The following is a 13071-nucleotide window of genomic DNA, read 5'->3' on the forward strand; positions in this document are numbered from 1 at the left end:
TGATTCTATGGTATTAGTGTATGATCATGAGTATACCATTAGAATTAATTCATATTAGCTAGGCGCTGGTGGCTCACGCCTGTAATCATAGCTACTCAGAAGGCTGAGCTTGAGGATCACAGTTCAAAGCCAGTCCCGGCAAGAAAGTCCGTGAGACTCTTACCATCAATTAACCACCAGAAACCCAGAAGTGGTACTGTGGCTCAAGTGGTAGAGCACTAGCCTTGAAGAGCTGAGGGATAGTGCCCAGGCCCAGAGTTTAAGACCCATGACTGAAAAAAAAAGAAAAAATTAGAAAAAGAGAATAGGGAGGGTAAGGGCAAGATCTTTTAACACCTTTCACACAACTTATTCTTGAAAGAAGACGTGACTATAGTAAAAATTTTAATTGTTAATAAATAGTTTATTTCTTCTAAGAATAGGAGTGAGAAACTTGCTAGTTGGGATTACTGGGTCAAATGTATTCCAAAAATCAAGCACATTCCCACTGCAGAATCCTAGGTAAGTAGTTGGAAATTCTACTGAATTTAAAATAATAATTTTTCTACCTCCACTAAAATGTTTAAATTAAAAAACAAAGTATAAACAATTTTATTTATAAAAAAACAATAATTACAAATAATACAACTTGTTACTGTAGCAGAGCTGAGAAACATGAGTTTGTACTCTGAACTCTGAATATTCAGTAATCCACCAGTTTTATAAAATGCTTTTCTAAATAATTCCTGGATGCTGGTTAGTGACACATGTGCATGGGTCACCTCCTACCACATGCTTCCAATGGAGGGAGCCGGGAAGACCAGCACAGAACTGCTCAACAATCTTCTCAACAGTAAAGCTTGACTAGTTCCAAACATTTGCCTAGATTAGAACTAAAATCAGGTTGGGGTTTGAAAACAAAACCCATTTTTATTTTTATTAGGATGTACAATCTATGTGGCTACACTTAGGAGTGTTCAGTTTATATTTCCCCATTATTAAGAAAATCCTAGAGTATTCAATTCTATGTGCAATCTCACAAGTTTTTTAATCAGAGTCACTACTACTGCTTGAGGAGTCAGTTGACATAACCTCTACGTCATCTTCATTTTCCTTATTATGTCCAGGAGGTTCCAACAAAAAGTCATTGCTGTGATTTGGTGGTAACATGTTCATTGACATGTCGTTTGACTGCCATGGATACTGTGGAGCAAGAACATCTGGAGAAAAGAGAGAAGAATGTATAAGAACAGTTCTATTGGTACTAATCTACCTATCGATTACTCTTTATGCAAATATTTAGAGTGTGAGTGTGTTTCTAGACACTGAGCCAACCCAAGGCTTCATTCATGTATGCTAAATATATACTATACCACCAAGTATATCCCCAGCCACTGAGTTACTGAATTAAGTGTAAAGCTAGAATTAAAATATATGTTTGGCCAAACTAAGGCAGATCAAATTAAAGTGATCCAAGAAAAGTATAATGTTTTAGTAACTAGGCACCTATCTTAAAATCACACACACATAAGCTGGGTGCTGGCTGTTCATGCCGGTAATCCTAACTTCTCAGGAGGCTGAGATATGAAGATCTCATTCATAGCCAATCTGGGTAAGAAAGTTCATGAAACTCTTATCTCTAATTAGACACCAACCAAACTGGAAGTGGAGCTGTGAGTCATGTGGTAGAATGCTAGCCTTGAGCAAAAAAACTCGGAGACAGCATCCAGGCCCTGAGTTTAAAGCCTTAGGACTAGCACAACACACACAGACACACACACAGACACACAGACACACACACAGACACAGACACACACACACACACCCCACCACCACCACCACCACCACCACCACACCACCACAATTTAAGAACAATACATAATTAGGTCATATATTATAAACAAGTAATAATATAATACAGTTTTAAGTATTAGGATAGATTTGAATAATCTTAAAAAAGAGAAGAAATCTATTAAAAAACAAATCATGCTGGGCATGATTCCTAGCTATTCAGGACGCTGAAATCTGAGGATAGCAGTTTGAAGCCAGGCCAGGAAGGAGTATGGGTAGAGACTGTCTCCAATGAATAAAAAAAGCCAGAAGTAGAGGTAGCCTTGAGCAAAAAGCAGCTCAGGCCCTGAGTTTGAGTCCCAGAACCAATATAAAAAGAAAAAAAAAAAAAAAGAAAGAAAAAGAATCATTAGAGTTGTTGACTGGCAATGTGTGTGTCAAAAATATCTTACCAAAAACGTCCCAAATCACACCAAGACTGAAGAGAAGGTAAAGAGCAAAGCAAATATAGTTTAAGATGAAGAGGAAGAAGCCAGATCTGAAGAGAATCAAGAGTTAAGTTATGCTCAGTACTTGTGGCTCATACTGGTAGCCTAAGTAGGAAAGTCTGAGAGACTATTATTTCCAATTAACCACAAAAAAGACAGAAGTGCAGCTGTAGTTCACATGGCAGAGTACTAGCCATGAGCAAAAATGCTTAGGGGGGCTGGGAAGGTGTCTCAGTGGTAGAGTGCTTGCCTTACATGCATAATGCCCTGGGTTCGATTCCTCAGCACCATATAAACAGAAAAAGCCAGAAGTGTCACTGTGGCTCAAGTGGTAGAGCATTAGCCTTGAGCTGAAGAGCTGAGGGACAGTGCCCAGGTCCAAAGTTCAAGCCCGACAACTGACAAAAAACAAACAAAAATGCTTAGGGACAGCAACCAGGGCTGAGTTCAAGCCCCAGAACAAGCAAAAGAAAGAAAAGCTGGGCACCGGTGGCTCATGCCTGTAATCCTAGCTACTCAGGAGGCTGAGATCTGAGGATCATGGTTCAAAGCCAGTCCAGGCAGAAAAGTCTGTGAGACTCTGATCTCCAATAAACCACTAGAAAACCGGAAGTGGCGCTGTGGCTCAAGAGGTAGAGCGCTCACCTTGAGCTGAAGAGTACAGGGACAGCACCCAGGCCGAGTTCAAGCCCCATGACCGACAAAAAAAAAGAAAGAAAAAAAAAAGGAAGAAAAGGAAGGAAGGAAGGAAGGAAGGAAGGAAGGTAGAAGGAAGGAAGGAAGGAAGGAAGGGAGAAAAGAAGAGAGTTAAACTATCAGGAAGGAAGGAAGGAAGGAAGGAAGGAAGGAAGGAAGGAAGGAAGGAAGGAAGGGAGAAAAGAAGAGAGTTAAACTATCAGAAAGAAAGAAAGGAAGGAAAGGAAAGAAAGGAAGAGAAAAGAAAAGAAAAAGAGAAGAGAAAGAGTTAAACTAACTGTATCAATGTGCCAGTCAACCTCAATCTATCCTGCCTAATTTCTTTTTTCCTGGGCCAGCTGCTGCTATCTCAGGCTTTGTCAATAGAAGATGCTAGATGGATTCTGTAAATCAAGCTTCACTTCCTCAACTGTCATTTTTCCTCTATTCCTGTGGGGCCTGGCTGGAGTACAGGTCAAGTGATGTTTACTTCTCAGCAACTTTCAGCTGCACCCCTGAATGTGGCTTCTTAGGTTTTACCAGAATCCCATAGTGTGGGTTCCCATTAAGCTTCTCTGAACCCCAGCAATAATTTCTTGCTGGTCAGTGCTGGCTTCTGACAGTTTATCAAATTTATGCTCCACTCTCTCTCCAGGGAAGTGCCCTAATTTAATGTTAACTTTGGGACAGCATGTGGAGGACTCTTTTAGTCCTTTCTATGGGTTGGTACTTTGGTCCTAAGTATATTAGCAGCAACCTATATTGTTTATATCTGTACTTGAGAGGAAAAAAAGGGGGTCTCCTAATCCTTCATTAGTAATAATAATTACTAGTTAGGAATTCTTTCAACTTCCCTGTTTAAATTACCAGTGTGGTTTGTCTCCTGGTGGGATTGTGACTAGCAAACAATCCAGTAATGACTGCAGTGAGAAAGATGAATATCAAAAGGGAAATAAAATTTTCAGTGAGTTCAAAAGTCTGTACTGTAGGTAGCTTACAGAAATGACAGGCTAAAGGTAGTTAACTTGACTGCTCCCAAAAGGGTATCTTTTTCCTTTGTCTTTTTATACTTTACAAATATGTTTATTATTCTATTTTTATAGCATGCTTAAATTAACAACTGCAAAAACACAATGTTAGGAAAAATAATAGAAAAAGGAAAGGCCCAATGCCTGAGGAAGATGGCAGATTTTTTTTTTTTTTTGTCGGTCATGGGGCCTGAATTCTGGGCCTGGGCACTGTCCCTCAGCTCTTCTTCAGCTAGTACTAGCTCTTCTTCAAGGCTAGTACTCTACCACTAGAGCCACAGCGCCATTTCCAGATTTTTTTTTTTTTTTCTGTTTATGTGGTGCTGAGGAATGGAATTCAAGGCCTCATGCATGCCAGGCAAGCACTCTAACACTGAGCCACCTTCCCAGCCCAAGATGGCAGAATTTTAACAGTTAAGGGAAGGAAAAGCAGTTTAGTCTAATTCCATAACTTTTATCTAGGAAAGTCTAAATGGAGTAAGTGAAGAAGCAGGGTAACTGGAAGATAACCTAGCTACTGAAGCCCACCGCATCAAGTTTGGTTTGGAATCTCAAAACACTTGCAGCCAGCTCACTCATCAGGGTCATCTCAGAAAACATTCCTGAGGCTAATGTTACCTGGCAGTCTGCCCGCTGCAAGGGCGTCCCCTGGGAGATGACCATTTACACCATTAGTGGAAGGATTGTTCATCTGACCCAATAATCCACTTCTCATCTCTAAATCAGTTGGGTATGGTCTTCGTGGATCTCCTAAATAAAGAATGTTTTAAATTCAAACATAGTTAAAACAAAATATAAAAACCATCAATGAGTACCATCCTTTGAGTACTGATTTATCATGTTTCATTCAAAAACTCAAACTACGTTTTTACTTCTTTTTTTCTTTTGGTAATAATAGGGTTTGAACTTGCTAGGCAGGCACTCTACTAAAGTTATGCCGCTACCCTTTATTCCTCTTTTTGCTTTGGTTATTTTTTTTAGAATCCTGAATTTTCGTGTGTGTGTGCATGAGTGTGCATGTGCGTGTGTTGTATGTGCACCAATACTGGGGCTTGAACTTAGGGCCTGAACACTGTCCTTTAGCTTTTCTGCTCAAGGCTGGCATTCTACCACTTGAATCAGTTTCAACTCCATTTCCAGCTTTTGGCTGGTTAATTGAAGAGTCTCACAGGCTTCCCTGTTTAGGCTGTTTTGACCCTCAATCCTAAAATCTCAGCCTCTTAAGTAGCTAGGATTACAGGCATGAGTCATCAGTGCCCAGTGGGTATTATAGTTTTTGCACAGGGCTAGCCTCTCACTATGATCCTCACACCTGGAATTACAAGTGAGACCACCACTTTCAAGTTGTTGACTGAGATAGGGTCTTGCAACCTTTTTGTTCTAGCACATGAATACACATAAAGAAACACACACAAAAAAACAATTTGTAAAATAAATCCAGTAGTTCTTCTATTTATAGAAAAGAAAAACAATCTTTAAAACAAAAACCCTGCTGTGTACTGGTAACTCACATCTGTAATTCTGACTACTCAGGAGTCTGAGATCTGAGGACTACAGTTCAAAACCCAAGCAGGAAAGCTAATGAGATTTTTTTTTTTTTTGCCAGTCTGGGGCTTAAACTCGGGGCCTATGCTCTGTCCCTATGCCTCTTTGTGCTCAAGGCTAGTATTCTACCACTTGAGCCACAGCACCACTTCCAGATTTTTCTTAGACGTTTATTAGAGATAAGAGTCTTTCTTGCCCGGGCTGGCTTCTGAACACAACCCTCAAATCTCAGCCTCCTGAGTAGCTAGGATTATACATATGAGCCATCTCCAATTAACCACCAAAAAGCCAGGAGTAGAGCTATGGCTCAAGTGATAAGAGTGCTGCTTGCCTTGTGCAGAGAAGTTCAGGGACAGTCCTTGAGTTCAAGCCCCAGTACCAGCACAAAAACTAAACTAAAAAACAACAAAACAAAAAGTAAAATCCCTATTAATTAGCATTGTTCTTTTTGGGCTGACAGTGCAGGGCTGACCAAACACAGCCTCACAGTCAGAACTACCATGCAGACACACCTGTAAGATCAGAAACAATGCAGGGTCTTTTTAACCTACAATGCAAACATATGTGGAAACATATGTGAGAGAAGCACCAGGAGCCAGAGAAATTTGGCTCCAGTGGGGCAGTGTCACAACAGTTGCTGATGAAGGATCTCCCACACCATCTTCTTCCGGAAGAGAGGCATCTGGTGCTGAGTAAATGTGATAGGCTTGTCCTGAGAAATGTAATCTGCATATTTACATGTAAATATCCCACAGTCACTCCCATTCCACTGCTGAGGAATCTCATGTGGCTGCATACAGTAGTGGGTCCACTCTAAAAGATTCAGTTCAATATTTCTTTTAGTCTTACTTTCATCCTGTAAATACTGAAGAAGAATTTCACAGATGTTCTGACCCTGTTGTCCCAAAGAATCCAGATATTTAAGACACTTTTTTCTTAAGTCCATTACTAGTAGGCTCCAATGCACCTCCTGATGAATGGGCACGAGAATAAGTTCTTGTTCAAAGAGATTTACCCTTTTGGTCCATCTTTTCACTGCTTGGTAACCACCAGACATTAATTTAGGATAGAACAAAGTACTGAATGCATGAAGTATTGGATAGCCTCGCTTTTTACTTCTTTCTACTAGAAGATTTATGTAGAAATTAATGACTTCATCATTGAGCCAGTGACCATCCTGTAAGGTCTGGATATCTCCTCGAGTAATCTGTAACTTGAATGCACTACTTAGAATCTCATCTTGTGGGCCGTGGCCTAGAGCATCACTGATTTCTTTTTCCATGTTCTCTGTAAGTTCAGAGAGATCGTCCATGCTTCTATCCCTGTCTTATCTGGGAAATTATTTTCCTTTGTCTCAACTACTTACATTTTTTTCCTGAATCAGCAAACCACTGCTTCAAATGGCCCAGGGTTCACTTTCAAATCTGATTCCATCTTTTCTCTATGTGAAACTTAACCTTTTGGGCACTTCTCACTAGTCAAAGAGGTCCTTGCTTGAACAGCTCTATACTGTTGAGTTGTTCAGACTCCATGATTCTGCTTTTCCACTTTGGTTTTGACTTTATGTATCCATATGAATTCTTTGAAAACCATGATGATGCAACATTACAGGAGCAACAGAGTTTTCCATAACCACTTTCTTTACATAGCTCCAATATCCTTTGGTACTTCTCTCTTTCCTCTTCTTTTCCTTGTTGTCCTTCTCTCCAGGACAAGGTAGACCCTTCAGAACCTTTCCCTCCTCTTCAGAAATCATCTGTTACACTTCCTCAGGTTTCCACATAAAGGACCTCTCTTGATGGCTGTTGCTATGACAATACCCACCTAGTCTTCTATTAGAACTTTATGATTTCAGAGTAAAACCAATGGGAGGCAGGACTCTACATGGTGATCACATGGTCACTGTGATCTTTGGACAGACATTTAGTTCATTAGTAAATTTATTACCCAGTTTCAGCATGTTGTTCCAGGATCCAGAACCAAGTTCATGGGATGAAGAGTTCAAAAGTACTATTGTGAAGGGACTATGTTCCAAGTTCCATTACAAACAGAAGTCACCATGAATCTTTGGTGAATACAAATATGCTGACAGCACTGTAAATCCTATTTCTCATTTGGTGAATAAAAATTTAAGCATGCTCCTTTAGCTGGTAATTCATCAGTATCCACAGTAAAAACAGTGATATTTACACACTGCCTCTTCTGGGGGCCAAGAAAAAGGGCACTAACTTATCATGAAAATAGAAAATGGTGCCAAGAATCCTAACCAACCATCTTGACAGACCAGGCCTAAGCAGCCAACACAGCCAACATATCCTGAGATGCAAAGCCCAGAGTTGTCTCTGCTGCTGCCGCCTTTTGCCCAGTATGATTTTAAGGTATATAAAACTATTGTCCTGGAAGTATCACATATTAATATATATTTTCAAAACTCAGTAACACAAAGGAGGAGGCTACAATGCTTGATACGAAATGTACTCATTATCTTGCCTATGTAATTGTTAACTCCTCTGTACAGTATTTTCACAAAAAAAAAAACCTCAGTAACATTTTTAAAAGGAAAGAACCATAGTTCCCAGTACTAATGACATGATAAGAAATCAAACCTACAAAATCTATGACATGTGTGTATAATATATGCAAGTATTATATACATATACCTTTACCATTGGATTACTTTTCTAAAAATAAACATTCTATGTTTAAATCTTTTTTTATAGACAAATACTTGAAGACTTTCAAAACCATAGTTATCTTGTATAAAAGAGAAGTGTTTTTACCTGGAACCCAGGTCAGTGGGGCACATACAGCATTGCTTGCACTGATCCTATGTGCATATTTAATTATTTCCTCAGAGGAGATAGCACCTGAGAGAGTTAAGGGAACAGTGTAACTGTTTAGCAAACATCCAAATTCTGAAGCACCTACATTATAAATGACACATCACAATTTTAAATTATCAGGAAAAATAGGAGAATCTCAGCCACCTATCTTCCACAACCATATCTAAATATATTATAAACATAGATTATATTTTCAAATTAAAGAGCAAGACATCCACTCAAAATCAGCTGATAGGCTGTAATCCTAGCTACAGGAGGCTGAGATTTGAAAATCATAGTTTGAAACTAACTCAAGCAGGAAAATCTGTGACTCTTATCTCCAATAAACTACTCTGGAAAAGCAGAAATGTTGCTGTGGCTCAACTGGTAGAGTGCTAGCTTTGAACACAAAGGGACAGCACCCAGGCCCTGAGTTCAAGCCCAAAGACCATCCTTGCCTGCCCCCCTCAAAATTCAATTGCTACACAGAAACAAAGTTGAGAGAACATAATAATGCTCAATAATCTCAATTATTAACTATCATCAAATACCATTACTCTTTTCAAAGCACCAGTGAGCACAGGTAAACTATTGCAAACAGTGTTTCATGTACCATTGATGGCCAAGCTAGGAGGTTGGAAGTCAATTCATCCTGCCCTCTGTAATTAACAAGGTTTCAGGCTCTGAATAGAACCAAGTGAAAAGGTATGTACAATATATTCTCTCTCAGTAGAGCAGCAAGTGAAAAGATGAGTTGCTGAATATACACTGTGCCACATGAATTCTGGTTTTAATACATGTGCATACTTTATTTGCATTTTATCTTATATTCTCAGATCTAGAAAAGAATCCTGAAGGACATATACTAAACATTAATAGTAGGTACCTCTGAGAAGTAAGAATTCATTTTTCATTCTATAAACTTAAGACTGGTTTTAATATAACATAGAGCAATTGTGTATGTAACATTTTTCAGAACTAAAAACAAAACAAAACCATGGTCTAGATTTCAGACAGTCAGCCACCTTTCCTGGAGATTGTTTCCTGTTACTGAATACCAGTCTACCATTTCTCAAAGGGTACTGCTTTTTCTTTTTCTTTTTTTTTGGGGGGAGGGATGTGGGGGGTCCAGTTGTGGGGCCTGAACTCTGGGCCTGGGCGCTGTCCGTCAGCTCTTCAGCTCAAGGCTAGTGTTCTACCACTTGAGCCACAGCACCACTTCCGGCTTTTTTCTTTTTGCTTATGTGGTGCTGAGGAATTGAACCCAGGGCCTCATGCATGCAAGGCAAGCCTCTACCACTGAGCTACCTTCCCAGCCCCAGGTACTGCTTTTTCATATGAAATAACCAAACAGTATAAGCTCCCAGAGAAACAGAATAGAGTAAAAGCAGACAATAAATCTGAGATGATTAAATATAAATCAATCTACAAATCATTAGACATGCTATCAAACTTTTAATTACAATTCTGCATTTAACATGTGAATTAAAGAATCCTATAATATCCTTAAGGTAAACCTTTTGAAAACAGACCGCAGTGTAGAAGGCAACCTGAGTCTCTGTACCACTAAATATGATTACTTGCAAAGCTATTTCTAGCTCTGACATGAGCTAGAATGAGCTGTCCAATGCATATTTCTTTTCATTCTCTCTGTGCTAGCCTTCAAGATCCAATTCAAATCCCACTTCCCCTTCTTCCTGTTTCATAAACCACTGTCTTTATTTACAGATCTGATTCCATAGCCATAAATCACCTTCTATTATTTTTGCTTTTAGCCTGTAAACAGATGAGATCCTTGTACCCTAAGGATGCCTAAAACAAGAATGAAAATTTACAATGAAAATTTGCTGGACATCTTTTCAACAGCAGCTAATGATTACAAGTAATATTCTCTTAAGATTCTTGAAGTTCTTGAGTATTGGTCATCCAGTTTTCCCATAGTACTAACCTTTTCTTGCTTTTTCTATTGACTTAAGTTTTTCTTTTGCTTGGTAAACAGCTGTTGCCTAATTAAAACAACATTAAGAAAAAAGAAATGTGATTTAGCTTTGATTATATCATGCATGATTTCTATATTAACTCACCAGATCTCTTATCCATAGGAACTAATTTGCAAAACTTGGACATCACTAAAATTTATTTGCAATGTCCTAAAATACTACTTCACGTCATTTATGTCCAGTTATATTTAATGAAAGAATATAATATTAACAAATCAGTCTCCATTCATAAATTGTTGTGAAAAATATAAACTAGGGAGATTAGTTTTTTTTTGTTTAGGTCATTTATCATAAATACGAAAAAGAGATCCAGACTATGTACCACTCAAAAGTATTCTACTCTAAAATATCTAAATATATCTTCTAAATGTTCTAAATACATATCCTAAACATTAAAAAAAAAAGTCTTTCTAAAATTAAGTGTGGCTGGGGCAAGAGGATCACAATTTCAATGCCAACTTGGCTACACAGAGAAACTGTCTCAACCCCGCCCACCCCCCCACTACCCCTTCTCACATTTTTGTTTTGTTTCAGAGCTGGCGATCAGACCCATGACTTTGCATAAGTTAGAAAAGTACTCTACCAGTGAACTATATCTCCTAGGATAGAATTTTTTTTTCTTCTGGTTTACAAGAAACGTTCTCAGATTGACCTTATTCATTTGTACATATCTATAATGCTTAACAGTTGCTATCAGGAAAGCAATCCATCTGTCCATCAAGCTACATTAAAGGTCAACATAAAGCTACCTCTGTGGCTAGAATATGAAATCAGAGATATCTAATTTCCATCTTTTTTTAGCTATTGAGGCAAGTTAATTATTCACTGAAAGTCTTGATTTCATCATCTGGATCGGAGCACTGACGCGATATAAATTGTTATTAAGACTGAGATAATGCATGTAATATGCAAAGCACAGGGCCCAGTGACTAAGCACTCAGTCACTGTTAGCTGCTGTTAATCGTAACATTCATTCTTACAATTCTTTTGGTCATCATCTTTATTTCAGTAATTACATTTTTTGGAAATATTAAAGAATATAATCCAAAACATAGAAGAAAAGATATGTCTCCAAGTCTAGTCATCAAAATATTATTTATAATGCAAACCTGGAAAACGAAGCAACCAGGAAACAATTACATAGTAACTGAAAGTCTATTAATTATATAAGTTAAACAATATACCTGAGCTGAGTGCCAATAGCTCTAATCTGTAATCCCAGTAGTCACAAAGCTGAAATCTGATTATCACAGTTTGAAGCCAACCCCAACCAAGAATGTCTGTGAGACTCTTATCTCCAATTAACCACAAAATCCAGAAGTAGAGCTGTGGCTCAAATGATAGAGTGCTAGCCTTGGGCACAAAACTCAAGGACAGGCCCTGAGTTCAAGACCCAGGACAGGCCAAAGGGGGAAAAAACAAAATACATTAGCCTAAAAGAGAACAGACTTAACTGTTAGTTTAGACTAACTGAACTGTAAATGGTAGCACCATACAAACCATGAAAAAGTAAAAGCATTTTTCCTTCTTTCTGCTTTTTCCATATTTTTAAAATTACTTTTGATAAGCAAATGTTACTTTCACAGAGAAAAACAGATTAGATATATATTTTTTTAAAAAGCAATTACTTGGGGTTGTTCTTTCAGGAGGGAGCCTTTAGTCACCCTGAATTTCTCAGGCTCCTAGTTATTGGAATCTATTTTGGCATATATCTGTAGTGATTCAACAGGAGTAAAGATGCCAGCAACATCTAGTTCAAATGAAAACTGAGCTTAGCTATTTCTGTAATAACACAGAATGACAATTACATTAGTTAGTATTTAGTGAAATAATTGCTAACAGCAAATAAATTGCTTCCTAAATATAGTAGCCAAGAACAACAGCTGGAAACCTAGAGTTGGTCCTTGACACATACCTAAATCTTGATCAAGATTCATTGGACACATAAATTGACATGTTCACTTGATGCTACAACTATTTAAAGATTGAACTTTAAAAACCCTGTTTTAGATTGAACACCAAATTTATGTAAATGTTATTTAAATTATAAAATTAACACAAACTTTCGACTGATTTTGAATTATTCTGCAAACTGAAATTTTAGATGGTCTTTCAATTAACCACTGACAGCATGTCAACTCTAGACTTAAAAGTCAAGTTTTTGACCCTTTAAACTACTGACATAGATTTATTAATGTATCATGCACATCTTTTTCCACCTTAAGAACGATTATCAACTTACCAGTATTTGTTCTGCTTCCTTTAGCTGTTTTTGTAGTTGTTGAATATCACTGTCTCTCTTTTCTACTTCTTTCTCTAGAACTTGCATTTCATGATGGATCTTTCCCTGATTGAGAGCCAATTTCATAAGTTCTTGAAATTCTCCATCTCGATGAATTAACAACTCCAGGACCTACAACATAACAGTTGACTAAGACTACTTTCCAATGAGATACAGAATCCATACCTGAATTGGCTAGGCTGTAAAATTTTAATACCTTCAAAATGTTATCCTAATAACAACCCGCCTATTATTATTTTAGGACACAGAGCTACTATCAAAATTTTCTACTTTTTCTGTTGTTTCATATAAAACAAAATGAAATTAGTCTTTTAAAAGTCACAACATGGGCTGAAAGGTGGCTCAGTGGTACAGTGCTTGCCTTGCATGCATGAGGCCCTGGGTTTGATTCCTCAGCACCACATAAGCAAAAAGAAAAAAGCCAGAAGTGGTGCTATGGCT

The 13071-nt window shown here is 38.0% G+C and overlaps 1 protein-coding gene and 1 pseudogene across 2 annotated transcripts in view; both read right to left on the reverse strand.

Moving 5' to 3' along the window:
* Nucleotides 1-388: 388 nt before the first annotated feature.
* The window catches only part of Med4 (mediator complex subunit 4), a 23178-nt gene continuing 10495 nt past the window's right edge, over nucleotides 389-13071 (reverse strand). The window contains exons 3-7 of one of the 2 annotated variants that reach the window (XM_013024749.1): nucleotides 12571-12741; nucleotides 10277-10334; nucleotides 8287-8373; nucleotides 4580-4711; nucleotides 389-1199 (exon numbers count right to left, since the gene is read on the reverse strand). In XM_013024749.1, the coding sequence (XP_012880203.1) occupies nucleotides 1027-1199; nucleotides 4580-4711; nucleotides 8287-8373; nucleotides 10277-10334; nucleotides 12571-12741 (621 nt within the window). In that variant the 3' untranslated portion in view covers nucleotides 389-1026. The remainder of the gene's footprint in view (nucleotides 1200-4579; nucleotides 4712-8286; nucleotides 8374-10276; nucleotides 10335-12570; nucleotides 12742-13071) is intronic. The other variant, XM_013024820.1, reaches the window with a different exon arrangement.
* Nucleotides 6132-8175, reverse strand: LOC105995563 (annotated as a pseudogene).

This window comes from Dipodomys ordii, unplaced genomic scaffold (assembly GCF_000151885.1).
Source record: "Dipodomys ordii isolate 6190 unplaced genomic scaffold, Dord_2.0 Scaffold1, whole genome shotgun sequence".
NCBI lineage: Eukaryota > Metazoa > Chordata > Mammalia > Rodentia > Heteromyidae > Dipodomys > Dipodomys ordii.